Source organism: Lytechinus pictus, unplaced genomic scaffold (assembly GCF_037042905.1).
Source record: "Lytechinus pictus isolate F3 Inbred unplaced genomic scaffold, Lp3.0 scaffold_19, whole genome shotgun sequence".
Taxonomy (NCBI): domain Eukaryota; kingdom Metazoa; phylum Echinodermata; class Echinoidea; order Temnopleuroida; family Toxopneustidae; genus Lytechinus; species Lytechinus pictus.
This window is the reverse complement of record NW_026974140.1, coordinates 2,121,727-2,136,751: the sequence shown is the minus strand read 5'-3', so window position 1 is coordinate 2,136,751 and position 15,025 is coordinate 2,121,727. Positions and strand designations below refer to the sequence as shown.

General features: G+C 37.1%; 1 protein-coding gene across 1 annotated transcript in view; it reads left to right on the top strand.

Annotated features, from left to right (window-relative positions):
• The first annotated feature begins 741 nt into the window (after positions 1-741).
• The window catches only part of LOC129261209 (nuclear pore complex protein Nup54-like), a 32,585-nt gene continuing 18,301 nt past the window's right edge, over positions 742-15,025 (top strand). The window contains exons 1-5 of the mRNA XM_054899269.2: positions 742-900; positions 10,110-10,340; positions 12,983-13,105; positions 14,118-14,177; positions 14,787-14,971. Coding sequence (XP_054755244.2) covers positions 810-900; positions 10,110-10,340; positions 12,983-13,105; positions 14,118-14,177; positions 14,787-14,971 — 690 coding nt within the window. The 5' untranslated portion in view covers positions 742-809. The remainder of the gene's footprint in view (positions 901-10,109; positions 10,341-12,982; positions 13,106-14,117; positions 14,178-14,786; positions 14,972-15,025) is intronic.

Sequence of the window (15,025 nt, the reverse complement as noted above, 5' to 3'; positions counted from 1 at the left end):
ATTCTAATGCTTGCTCGCAGGCATTCACTCAGACCATAAGTATTTCAATATACAATGATGTGAGCGCGAAGCGCGATCAAATTTTCGATATTCAGACTAGAAAAACTGACATTTTTGGAATTGTTTTTTAGAATTCATGAAGAGCTAATATATCTCACCAATCCACTAACGCGAACGTAAGTATGAATTGGAAATGTTTTATATTCAGACCTTAAAAGGGGGTAATCACTTTAGGTAATCATGAAAAAGAAGCATATCATGCCACTACCTAGCTAAAACAATGATAACTGCATGGAACTATATGCCTATTTGGTGTATATTGACTTGAAAGGGGGATGTCTTAGTACACCAAGAATTAAACAGACAATGCAAGCACCAGGAATGATGAACACATAGGCCCTGAGCAAATTATGTTTCATAAAGTTATGAAAATTATTTTATTTATGTAATACCCGGTATAATATAATGTAACATACCGATACTATAATATAATATACAATAATTTTTCATCCCCCACTACGTTTTTCTTTCTTTCTCCCTCTTTTTCTCCTTTTCCACGTTTTTTTTGGCCAGCCGATTGGGGGGGGGGGGGGCACGTGCCCCTCATGCCCCCCCCCGTAGTTACGCCACTGGTTATGTTACTCTCAAAGACTGCAAAAATCTGCAAAAACTCAAGGCCCTATAATATTACATGTATATAAAAGGCCTTGCAAAATAGTGTCCCTGTATAGGGACACTATTGCAAAAGTTGTGCCAGCGCCATCTATCGAAAATTTCGAATAAACTTTGTATTCACAATATCATTCAAGATGTCGTTCAACTTTGGCGGTACGAACACATTTGGCGGGCAAAATAAACCATCTTTCGGTGGATTTGGTTCTACCTCAACTGGGACATCAGGTGAGATATTTTGTATATCATGACTCCATGTAAAATATATCAATAAGACGTCTAACTGTTAGGCCTACCAAGTTTTTTACTGTCATAGACTGCAAGAATTTGACCGGACACAGTCACCCGACCAAAAATGAGGCCCAACATGCCCGACGCCGTAGGGGCAGCTTCTGTGTCGATCCCGCTGTGCATGACGTTGCGTTGGCGGCGCTAACAACAGTAGGATGGGGGAACGGGTGTCCGGACAGTTTATATTTTTTCGGCCTTCTTTTTTGTCTTTGGATTGCACTAAAAATATGAATTCGATAGTTGTAATCATCTTCTATTTTGTTCTCTATAATATTTCCTAACATTTTGTAATAACATTTGATGAAACTTCACTTGTAAATTTTTCCAAATGATTTTCTAAATTGATCGTCCGGACACACAACCTGTCCGGACACACAACAACTGGGTTTACTAACATAACAGTAACAGTTCTGGATCTGGATGGTTGATGTATGATGGTGGGCCCCAAGTCTGCGCACCTAACAATTTGAGTTAAGATTTAACATGAATTTCTTCTTATTTCACAAAATCTTTCGGTTAATAGTGTTCCTTATATTATTAAGAGTAAGTGTACCAAATTTCTCATTAAAAATGAAAGAAAATATAAGATTTTCTTGAAAAAACCTCGGGCAGTCATTTTCAGATTGAAAAAAAAATGGTACCCCATGTCTGCACACTCATTCACTTTGCACACGATTCGGGGATTTTGATGACAAAGGCTGCATTTTGAGGCCGTCACATGAAATGCCCTGAATTAATTATTTTTCCACCATGTTGAGTCAGATTTTTTTATGAATACCTGTCTATGTATTGCATGTGTAAAGTTCGTGCTCGTTGCATATCTTCTTTTACTAGAATCGCGCAGATACGCGGGTGCGCAGACTTGGGAGACCGCGCAGACATGGGGGAACTGACCATATATTAAACGCCTGGTGTGTGTGGCTCACTCACACGTATTGCGAGGTTAGTAATAGTATTAGTATACTAACCTCGCACCATGAACCGCGTTTGGCAGTGGATTTCTAACTAGTCATGCTAGTAGGGACAGTGATTTTCCGTTTCTAAAAATGCCTTTTCCGTTTCAGAAAATCACAAATTCCGTTTCAGCATGTCTGAAAACGGAAATTCCGTTTCCCCATAGACTTTGTGTACATGAAAAAGTGACAATTCCGTTTACATTGAAAACCAATACGCAATGAGTAGCGCGATGTCAAAATGCTAGCGCTGGTCAAAATTTGCATCTACCAATGTACTAACATCGCTTTAAAATCCATTTTAATCGAAGAGATTCGAGCTCAAAAACTATTTAGAGAAACACAATCAACATTAATACATCCTCACCTTTCATATTATTAGCATTATTTTATGGTTTCATGGGATTTTATCGCTGATTTGGGGACTTTTCGGACATCGTATTGAGCAGTCGACGACTTCCGCCTATCCGCCATTTTGGATTTGTTGAATCACCGTGATCATTGTATCATGACCGAACGCAGAGGGCAGCAACACACGGCCGAATTCTGCCTTATATGCGGACGTCAGTGTAAACTAATTTGGATACGATCGAGTGATGGAGGGGCTCGAGTGCAGTATTGTTACGATTTGTTGATTGTCATGATTGTTGTTGCAAAGTGAGATCGTGTTTTTTTCAGTTGATATTCGTATTTTGTTGAGGATTTGGGATTCATTTCTGTTGATATTTTGTGCATTTTGAGAAAAAACAAGTTTTCTGTGATTTTCCGTTTGAAAAGCCGCTTTCCGTTTCAAAAGGCCGATTCCGTGAATTCCGTTCGTTTTCCGCGATCGCGGAAAATCACTGTCCCTAGTACTGTAGTACTACTACATGTACTAGTATACCCAGTTGTTGTGTGTCCGGACAGGTTGTGTGTCCGGACGATCAATTTTAGAAAGTCATTTGGAAAAATTTACAAGCGAAGTTTCGTAATTTTTTAGTACAAAATTTTAGGAAATATTATAAAGAACAAAATAGAAGTATTGAATTCATATTTTTAGTGTAATACAAAGACAAAAAAGAAGGCTTCAAAAATATAAAGTGTCCGGACACCCGACCCCCCATCCTACTGTAGTAGTGGGTCGCGCGGGCGCTAATGCAGTTTCGCACCGGTCGATTACCACTACCACCATACCTCACCACCAGTAACTGTTCACAAATGTCCTAGCAAGTCTCTCAGTCACATTTCGAGGTCCAAATATCGCGATCAGGAACGGCTGCATTTTGGCTTCGCTCTTGACATCGTCGTGCGAATCCTCAGTCATGGCTCATGCATCGCTTCGCTTGGTTTCGCCGTGCTCCACACGCAGGGTTGTAATAAAAAACGTTTTTTATTCAAAAAAACGAAAAAAACGTTTTTTATTGTTTTAAAACGTTTTAAATCGTTTTAAAACGTTTTTTTTTTCCAACGAACGATGAAATTTTCTGTAAATCAATTAAACTATACACCTAATACAGTACAGTTTAAGCTCTTGATGTTTTAAATACATTTTTGGAGTAAGTAAGATATAACTACAATTTTTTTTACTGAATTTCCAATAGAAAAGTTCATATTTTCCCCCAAATTACTCTAAATCATTGATATTGAATGCAAAAAAGTAAGTTGACATTTTATAAGTTCATTCCTCATACATATACATACATACTTTTGAGTCTTGTCAATCTATAGGGGTGAGAAGAATTTGCACAATGTATTAATGAAATAATCTATAGACTATGGGCTTTCAAAGCTTAATTTCATTTAATCAATATGCTTCATTTCATTTTAATTAATTATAGTATTATACAGATTTTAGTGTACAAAATAAAGTTTGCGTTTAAATCTATAAATAAAGTCCTTGAACTGCTTATTTCTTTAAAGGACAAGTCCACCCCAACAAAAAGATGATTTGAATAAAAAGAGAAAAATCCAACAAGCATAACACTGAAAATTTCATCAAAATCTGAAGTAAAATAGTTATATGCACATCCTGGTCGGTATGCAAATGAGGAGACTGATGACGTCATCCATTCACTATTTCTTTTTTATTCTATTATATGAAATATTCTGATTTTCACCTCATTGTCAAGTGATACAATGATTAATTTCTCCCTGAACATGTGGAATTAGCATTGTTTAATACTATGTGGTTCAGTCAAGTTGGTCCTTATTGTCAAATCTATAAAAAATGAAATATTGTATAATTCAAACAATAAAAAACAAAGGAAATAGTGAGGGATGGACATCATCGACTGGCTCACCTAGTTGTGCATTTCACTGTTTTGTGAAAAATAAGCGAAACTTTAAAATGTCATATTCTTATTTTACATCCGATTTTGATGAAATTTTCAGCACTATGCTAGTTTGATTTTCTCTATTCAAGTCAGCATTTTCCTGGGGTGGAATTGACCTTTAATTGAGGAATTCTGATCAAAATGTTTTTTTTTTTATTTAATGTTTGTTTTAACTTTTTCTTTAAATATTGTGCAGTTTTTTTGGTTAGTTTTAGTTTTTTTTTCAATCGTTTTTTAAAGTAAATTATTGGTCATAATTTTCCAATCATGTAAAACTTTGCATTGGCTTTTTAAATGAAATCACGTTATTGAGCAATTTGGGGTCTGATATGCACTTGTGTAATATCATAATCGCATACCCATGCATGCATCCCAAAAATAGTCTTGAACAATATGGCGTGGCACTGTCGTGCTTATGGATTAATCATATAATTTTTTTAGGGGGCCATTACAGTCCCCTGGGATTGTTAGGGTTAAAGGTCAAGTCCACCCCAGAAAAATGTTGATTTCAATCAGTTGAGAAAATTCAAACAAGTATAATGCTGAAAATTCCATCGAAATCAGATTTAAAATAAGTTACGGTACATGTATGACATTTTAAAGTTTGGCTTATTTTTCACAAAACAGTAATAATATCTCAGTGATATGCAAATGAGAGAATTGTGTGATGTCCCTCACTCACTATTTCTTTGTTTTTTATTGTTTGAACAATACAATTTCAGATTCAGATTTGATAATAATGACCTACTTAACTGAATCAAAAAAATAAAAACAATGGTATATAGTTCCACATGTTCAGGGAGGAATAAAACTTTAATTCACATGGCAATGAGAAAACAACGAAATAAAAAATAAATAGTGAGTGATGTCATCAGTCCCCTCATTTGCATACCAACCAAGATGGGCATATAACTGTTTTGCAAAATTAAGGAAAACTTTAAAATGTAATAACTTCATTATTTTACATCCGATTTTGACGAAATTTTCAGCATAGATTTTTCTTGGGATGGACTTTTCCTTTAAGGTTTGCAAGCTGACTATCTTATACTGAATCAAAGTACTTTCCTTCATCTTTACGAAGCGCAGTTTCACCTGCTTTTGTGTACCTCAAGAATACAATGTCAGTTTTACAGTCTAATTGTAAAATGTTATTATGCTTGTGCAACACTTCCATTTTATTCAAGTACTACATATTTGAGCTTATTTTAAATACATTGTAGCGTTTCTTCCTCTGTCTAAAAAGTGAGCAAAACACTCAAATGTTTGTTATAATGAGAATATTCTTAAAATGAAAGGGGTAATAGATTGATGTGCACAATGGAACAAGAGGATTTCAAGGAACATGACAAAGATGGAGAAAGGGGGAATAAGGGGGAAAGAGAGAGGAGAAAAGAGTGGTGTTGAGAAAGAGATTTAGTTAGAAGAAAATAATATACCTCTTAAGAAATAAAAGTATAAAAAAATATATTCATCTAAAATCACATCCATGACCATGCATATTTATTACACACAAGTCTATGAGGTGTTTTAAAACATGTTTTTTTTGTAAAAAAAACGGGTGTTTTAAAACGCGTTTTAAAACATGTTTTAAAACACACCGTTTAAAACGTGCCAACCCTGTCCACACGTGCACCATAATGTTGATATGGACTGAAGTTAGCAACCAAATCATGCGAACAAACTACCGGCATGCTGCAGTGCGCAGGCGAGTCTTTTGGTCGCTAACTTCAGTAGTGACAGTACCATTATCAACATAACGGCAAGCGGCGAAGCCAAGTGAAGCGATGTTGGCGTTACCGATCGCGATATCCGGAAAAGCAGTCGGTGTATTGACCTTGGAATGCGACCGAGACTGAGTGAGAGACTTGCTAATATCTAATATGGCCTAGGAATGGGATGTGACATTTGCCACTTACACATGTATGCATGATTTGTGGACAATTTTTTTAGATTCTACTGCCTGGTAAAAATGGTAATCGTCCGGTGCGAAACTGCAATAGCGCCGGTCGCGCGTGCTCGGATCCCATTTCTGGTGTCCACAACACACGACTTCTATGGCTTGATTTTTCTGTGCGCGGCGGCATGTAATGAACCCTTGGATGGGTGTGGCTATCCTGTACATGTAGGCCTAACATTAGATCTAATGCAGATTCGCCCTGCCGACTTGGAGTAGGCATTTCACTCGCGCGAGCGATCAAAGGAAGAAATAAAAAACAAGAAAGGGTGAAGAAATGATGGATGGAAGGAAAAAGAATGAAAGAAAGTAACAAAGAATGAAGGAAAGAAAGGGTAAAAAGGAGGAAAGAAAGAAAGGAAAGATAAACATAGGCTGGATGGAGTCAAGAATTAAAGAAATCAAAAAAAGAAAGAAAAAAAGAAATAGAGAAAAATATTTTTTTTAAGGAGAGAAAGAATGAAAGAACGAAAAAAGGGGAAATTAAAAAGAAAGACAGTAACAAAAAATGAAAGAAGAGACGGAAGAATCAAAGAAAGATTGGAAAGAAAGAAGGAAAGAAAGATACAAAGAAAACAGAGGAAGAAAGCTAAAGCTATCATCATAAATAAATTATCAGTTTATTTTTGGCCCAATTAAAATATAGCTACGAAAGAAAGTCAGAAACCAAGTGTATCAACACACACACAAATGCATATGTGGGGCTACCATGTATTCAGACGATATCACTCGAAACCCGATCTGTTTGAACTAAAACAGAAGTAAAAATTTCTCCTTTTACTGCTTACAACTGACAGATTTACCCCAATTTTTAGGAAATGTGGACATTATAAGAGCTTTTCATGAGTGTGAACTGAATTTTGACATTTCTGTGAGAGATTTCTGTCAGAGGTTAGCCAAGCTCCGGGGCCAAGCTTCGTTCGTGCAGCCAGTAGGAAATTTACCATGTGGGCTGTGTGGCTGGCTAGGCTATTATGTACACTGTATGTTACCCAAGTAAAAATTACATGCGATTCATTCTGTGTGTATTCTGTGTGTGAATGACAGAAATTAACGGGAGGAAAATAGTTTGCAATTTGAGTCATGGAATATTTTTATGTTTATGTTGGACCAGTGAATTTGACCATTTCTGGAAAAGTTACTGGCCCAACAAAGGTTTTTATTACTGGTCATGTCGGACTTATAAATCTTGCTATTGTTTGAAAAATTACCGGCCTGACAATGATATGTTTTACTGGTCATGTCGGACCAGTAAATCTTGCTATTTCTGAAAATCTACTGGCCCGACAGCGATTTTTACCGGTCTGGACCGTCGGACCGGCGCTAGTGTCGCGCCCTGCCTAATGCGTATGAAGGTTTCAAAAATTGGTTAATATAAAGTTTAAAAATTTAAGGTTTCTTACCAGACCGATCTCGTGTAGATCCCTCGATCCGTCAGTAGAGGCGCACGACCAATATGGGAGACTCTCCAATAAGGGAGACAATCTCCCATATTGGAGACTTGCTTTGCAAAAGAACAAAAGAAACAACACCAATAAGAGCATGATTTTTTCCACCCAAAATGTTTTCCCACTGAGGTCAGAAGCCCATTTGTTTTGTGTGTGGATGACAACAAAAATCCTTATAAAAACAAAAGTAGACGGTGAATTTTTAAAGAAGACGGTGAAAAGGGGTAATTTTTCATGAGGAATCTGCTTATAACATTTTGATTTGCCGCCAAGGTAATCCTTTTGCAGCAAATGTAAACAAAGAAAATTGGTCTCCCAAACTGAAGACTGTCTCTGAAATTGGATACCCAAATTCTTTTTAAAAGTCTCTGATATTGGAGATAATCTCTCTCATGGGAGACAGTCTCCCATATTGGCCGTGCGCCTCTACTGTCCGTTTGTCAACAAAGCAAATACAATAGGTCTGACCCTTGAACCGCTTCGTTATGACGTAGCGATGTTACAAAATGCTGTTTTGAAGAACAATTTTTAGATAAAAATTAATTTTTTAACAAATACTGAAATTTAATACGTGATTATGAATAATTATTATTATAATAATTATTTAATAATAATTGCTTGATTGTTGAGAAAATTTTTCACAATAAATCCGCCGCGCGAAAATTTTCAACGGCACTTGCTCACTGACTTTTTATTTTCAAATCTTGCGCAACTTTTGAGACCAAATTTGCGATGCCCGGGTACACGGTTACAAAATTACGCAACATTATGTAAGTGCATGTCAGACCCAAAACTGCTCAAAAATGTGAATTCATGTACAAATCATCCAATGCCAATAATTTAGCCAAAATTCATAAATGTATCCTTATTTCTACTTTTACTGATTAAACTTACTAATTTTGTCTTGTTTATCATCGGAATTAAGTCTGCAACAATTTTCATTAAAAAAAAAAAAAAAAAATCGATAAGTCGCAAAACAAAGAAATAGATAAGAAATTAAAAAAAACCAGTAAAATACATAAAAAAATCGGGATCTGCGAGTCTGAATAAAAAATTAGCAGTTTTGAGACAGTATGATAGAGCATATGTTTTATCTCATGAATGAATTACTATAATTCATTGTTATTAAAAAAATTAATCATACAGCCTTGTAGATTATATCCCACACTGCCACTGTGCAAATTTTCGCAGCGCTTGCGCAATCGAGGGCCAAGATCTCAGCTGCGCAAATGCCAATTTTCATTATTACTTTTAATAATTTTGATATAGAAGTCGGTAAATAATAATTATTTACTTACCAAACAGACCTCTTTCGGCTCTAAACGTTGGACGTGATCACTTAGCTTTGGGAGTGTGCCATATTTGGAAGGGTGTCAAATTTTCCGCCGTGGGGAATCCCTGCGGCAGCCTTTGCAGATTTTCTTGCGATAGATCGAACTTGTACGATCTCGGCAGAGATATTTCCAGTGGAAATCACTTCCCCCTTACGAATTTTTTTAAAATCATCTTTTGGAGTCCATAATTAGCGAGTGTCATAAGAATCTTTAGAAGTAAAAAACATTGATTTTACTGCTGGATTTAACCCCTGGAATATTTTTTTTAAGCAACTTGGATCTACTAAGTGTGCAGTTTGATAGCAGGTATGTTCATGTATCACATGCATGCAAGTCCCTTGCCTGTATGGTTCCCTGTAGCAGGCATGAGATTCCCCTCTGAAAAAAAATCTGATAAGTAGCCAAGGGTGGTTAAATTCCGGCCGAAGTCCGAGACTTCCCGGTCGGGGTTACAAGCTCTTGCATAGTAAAGAAATCAAAAGTGATTTTCCACGGTGAGTCTGCTTGATAGCTTTATCATTTGACTTAAAGGAGCAGTAAAAAACAGCATGAGAATGTTCTTGGGCAAAATATTTCTCGTAAAAAAAAAAGAAAAACAGGTTAATGGTGAAGTCGTCATCTTCCACTTTCCTACTTTTCTATGGCTTGATTTTTCTGTGCGCGGCGGCATGTAATGAACCCTTGGATGGGTGTGGCTATCCCGTACATGTAGGCCTAACATTAGATCTAATGCAGATTCGCCCTGCCGACTTGGAGTAGGCATTTCACTCGCGCGTGGAAATCACTTCCCCCTTACGAAATTTGGCAAAATATTTCTCGTAAAAAAAAAAGAAAAACAGGTTAATGGTGAAGTCGTCATCTTCCACTTTCCTTGATTGACTTGATACCTCCGTTCTCTGCATTACAGGCAAGCGTATAATGTGCTCGCCTTAGCGACACTCTTGTTCACTTGATTTTCGTAAAAAGGATACTATTCTGCTTCATATGACATAAAACTTGAATCTGAAATATCAACCTATTTTTACCTCGCTATTGCCCACTACTAGTATCCAATCTAGATTGAATGCTGAAGCAATACAGAAATTTGCCCCAAACTTTTCTACAGATAATCAATTCATATACTTATTATTTTCATTTTTAAATAGGATTTTCCTTTGGTAGTACAACTAAAACAACTGCTCCTACTCTTGGCTTTGGGACTTCTACGGCCCCCACCACCAGCAGCTCTGCATTTGGGTTTGGGATTAAACCCATAGGAACAGCTACAACCAGTACTGGTGGAGGCTTTGGCTTTGGGAGTGGTGGGCTTGGTGGAAATACTCAGACAACTAGCAGTGCATCGGGATTCAACTTTGGAACATCTACAAGCACAGGAGGTATGAATCAATAGAACAATTCTTATCTTTGAAAGTAAAGGGTACAGCTGTTTGGGGATTTTTAATTTACCTGTCGTACTTAATCTGGATCAGATATGAAGGAATATAAGAGGAATCTGCAGTGAAATTTCAGGTAGCATTTTAAGTATTAAATGTAATGCCAGCCCCCCTTTCAGATTTGATTCTATTTCTGGTACATGTATATCCTTGGATTGGAAATTTAACTTCTCAGCACTCTCCAACTGTCTGTAATCTTACTAAATGTTTAGATGCTTGATATTCTATCCTGTTTTTATTAGTCTTTTGACAAGGCCTTGTGACTTGGCTATATTTCTGCTCAAGTAGTGGCTTGGGTAACAATCATCAGGGGTCAGGAACAATTGGTTATAATAGGAAGCCTAAGTCAGGCTTCTCAAGGCTCTGTGGCTGAGCTTGCATACAGATCAGGGGCTTGTATTCACCCTGCATTTTGCAAAATAAAAGACATGGAACATTGTCTAAAGGCTAGATCAATCCACTGCAAACTGCTCACGTTATTGCCAGAATGAAGCCAAAAAGAAATCCTTAGTTTACATTTGAGTGACTAGTACATATATGTTAATGGTACTGTTTTTACTCCAGGCAACTTCAATTTTGGTAGTGGTGGCATCAAGCCTTCCACCACAAGCTTTAATTTTGATCTAGGTGGGTAAAACAGCAGCTGTGTAGTCCAGCCTGCCCTCTGTGAACCACTTTGTCTACCCCCCCCACAGTTTTGTTATAATACTTCTTCTTGAGTTCCTTTGCATCTTATGCTTTCTAAACTGTAAAGTTTCTTATTTTGTGCTTTGTTTTGGTAATTTCATTCATTTTGATCAAGGTGGGTGAAACAGCTGCAATGTAGTCTAGTATGCCCTCTGTGAACCACTTTCTTCAGTTTTGCTATATTGGTGCATTTTAGTTCCTTTGCATCAACTTGTATTTTCCATGGTGATGCTATAGAAGCTGAAAACTTACCGTATTTTGTAAAGCTTTATTTTGGTCATGTCATTCATCCAACATCACCAAAATATTCAGACACACACACACACAAAATGGCTTTACAAGTTGGTATTTTTTGTGACAATGTAGTTCTTTTTGTCTCGCCCACCAGAGGTGAAGGCGAGACTTAGGGATCCAAATGTCGTCCGTCCATCACAAACCTTATGACGCATAACTCCACAACCGTAAGTCACTTTTGAATCAAACTTAGATGGTAGATGGACTTGGGGGACCTGCATGTTATGCTGCTGTCGGAGGTCACATGGTAAGGTCAAAGGTCATTTTCAGATCAACGTTTAGGTTTACATGCAAGACTCTCTTAAGACACCTAACTCCGCAACCGTAAGTCACTTTTCAAACAAACTTGGATGGTTGATGGAATGGGGGGACCTGCATGTAATGCTGCAGTCGGAGGTCACATGGTAAGGTCAAAGGTAATTTTCAGGTCAATGTTAAAGTTTTCATGCAAGACTCTCTGATGACACCTAACTCCGCAACCGCAAGTCACTTTTCACCAAAACTTGGATTGTTAATGTAGTTACGAGACTTGCATGTCATGCTGCAGTCGGAGGTCACATGATAAGGTCAAAGGTCATTTTCAGGTCAACGTTAAAGTTTCCGTGCAAGACTCTTATGACAACTCTGCAAAGTTCTGTAAATCACTTTTCAACCAAACTTGGATGGTAGATGTACTTAGGGGACCTGCATATGCTATTGTGTTGGGAGGTCACATGGTATGATCAAAGTTCATTTTGAGGTCAACATTAAAGTTTATGTGCAAGACTCTTATGACAAGTGTTATTCCATCCCAGTCATTTCACAATGAAGTTTTGATACAATTCTGTTGCTTGCCCTCGCAAATCACTATATTTCTGGTTATTTTCATAAGTGGGCGAGACACAAAATCGCTTTTGCCTTGTTTATGTCTTGCAATGTGTTGCATGCCTGTACCTAGCATTCATAGCATTGTAACAATTTAAGAGTATTGAATTTGCTCCAGTCACATTTTACATTTATTCATTGGCAGTGATTCATAGTATCAAGTACAAATGATTTTAGTTAAAGATAATTTATTAACTATTTCAATGTTCAGAAACAAATATTTCCCACCATGAATGAGCAAGTTACAGTATATTGTACAGGTTTGTGTGATTTGGCTGGGTATTCTGCAAAGAAAATTTTCATAATTGATCATAATCAATATTAACTTGTAAAGTTTTACAATGTAACAATATTGACATTAATTGGATTTGTTTGTACGTAATTCTTCTTCATGATTAGTTGAATACATGATGCGCATGCAAATTATGCTTAGTCACACTGCTTTAATGTTATGAATATCCATGTTTGCATTTTAATAGCAATCCGTTGCAGTATACCATATATCCACTTTTAACATTTTTCTTTCTGATGGGAAGAATTTAATAGCTCATGGTGATTGTTTTATTCTGTCTTAAGCTTTTGAACTTCATTGTAATAATAATATAGGGTATTTATATTGCGCACATATCCACCTTGTTAGGTGCTCAAGGCGCTCCTATATTACCCGGCTAAGCTAGTTGTTCATAGCGCACACAGCTTTTTAAGGAATTACTTCCTACCGGTTGTAATCTTTTGTCCAGGGTTCGGTGCCAAGCCAGGAGGATCTTCTCTCTTTGGTGGGGGTGGCTTTGGTCAAACTGCTACCTCTAGCTCTAGCCTCAAGTTTGGTTTTGGTGGTCTTAACACAGGAACAACAACTACAAGTAAGTGTAAAACCCTTGATTTGAATAATCTTTACATTATTTGTATATTGAATTTGTCAGAACACACAACATTCCGTGACCCCAGGCATTGATTGATATTGTGCTCTTGCTAGTTTTGCATGGTTTGTACCTATCTCTTGAAGAAAATATTCATAAATTAAGAAAAGTAGATGTTTTCAAAGAAAATAAAGGAGAAAATTAGTACAGCATGTAACCATACATGTATAATTGACTGGATTGTGCCTGGTGAGACAGTATGTGCTGTATCCCTATTTTGTCAGGCAGGCTGGATTCGACGTTGTCTATGAATGTCATTTCGCTTTGGGTGAGTTATACCTTCTGACCCTACGAGGTTAATACTCTTCAACATGTGTAATCTAAACTAAAGCATTTTTGTCTCGCCTGCATAGCAGAGCGAGACTACAGGCGCCGTTTTTCGTCCGGCGGCGGCGTCGTCAACCTTGAAATCTTAAGGTTAAGTTTTCGAAATGTCATCATAACATATAAAGTTTATGGACCTATCTCATGAAACTTGGACATAAGAGTAATCAAGTATTACTAGTAATCATCATTACTGATTATCCTGCCTGAGTTTCAGGTCACATGACCAAGGTCAATAGTCATTTAGGGTCCATGAACTTAGACCATGTTGGGGGTGTTTGGGGGATTGTCATAACTTAAAAGTTTGTGGATATAGTTCATGAAATTTGGACATAAGAGCAGCAATGTATCCGTTTCAGGAACATGGCCAAGGTCATTTAAAGATCAATGAACTCTGGGCCGTGTTGGGAGTATATGTTGAAGTGGCATCGCAACTTAAGTTTATGGATCTAGCTCATGAAACATCGGCATAAAACTGTCTTGTTAAACTAAGGTTTGTATAGGAGAGATACACATGATATGCAGGGTGTTGAGTACACTTTTTTTCTTTTTTTTTACCAATCTCCAAGAATTTTTGGATTAAAATATAGTTCTTCAAATCATAGTTGTTACATTATTTCTTGGTATTTAGGTGGATTAGGTACTGGATTTGGTGCTCAGCCTCAGCAGCAGCAGCAGCAACAACAACTAGGTAGGTACAATAGTCATGTAGTTACTGTTGATGTAGATGATGATATTCTGCACAAAATTACCATAAGGCTGGCTTCTATGGTATTTTATAGAATGATAACCAGTCATTGCTCAAACTTTTGTTGACTGGTTCCCTGATCTTTGTTGTTTTACAGAGCTTAGAAATGCTCAGACCACCTTGTGTGGTTAATGTAGCAAAATGAAACAATATCTTTAAAATGCTTTGCGAATGCACATGCAGTTGTGCTCAAAAGTTAGTGAACCCCACCACAAAATGCACTCCTTCACGCTGAGTGTCGAATGTAGACAACAACACTACAATGTTCAGCGAGCCCAGAGAACAAACTTTATTGAATTTTATCACCTGACTTCACAATTTAATATCTAAAATATGGCAGAATTTGGAAGTTTTGAATATGTTCCTTATTTGGTATGGTTCACTAACTTGTGAGCATTACTGTGTATCATTAATTACCCCTGTCATCAGGTTCCGGCTTGCCTGCTTGCCGTGTATGCACAGTAAGTACTGTAGTTGGATTCATATAGCGATTACCATGAGAGAGTTGGAACCTGATGCAATGTCACTATTTTACGTCTCTTCATTATTCAGGTGTTGACAACAACCTTGTTCTGCTTGCTGCTGCTCTATCTGTACCCAGTATCTATGGAGATGAAAGGGATAATCTACTAGCTAAATGGAATCAACTTCAGGCATTCTGGGGGACCGGTAGTGGGTTTGTCAATCAGAATACCACAGTCAACTTCACTCCAGAAAACCCCTTCTGTAGATTTAAGGTTAGAATCAAGATATACATAGATTAAGGGTGAAACCAATCACATATCACTGCT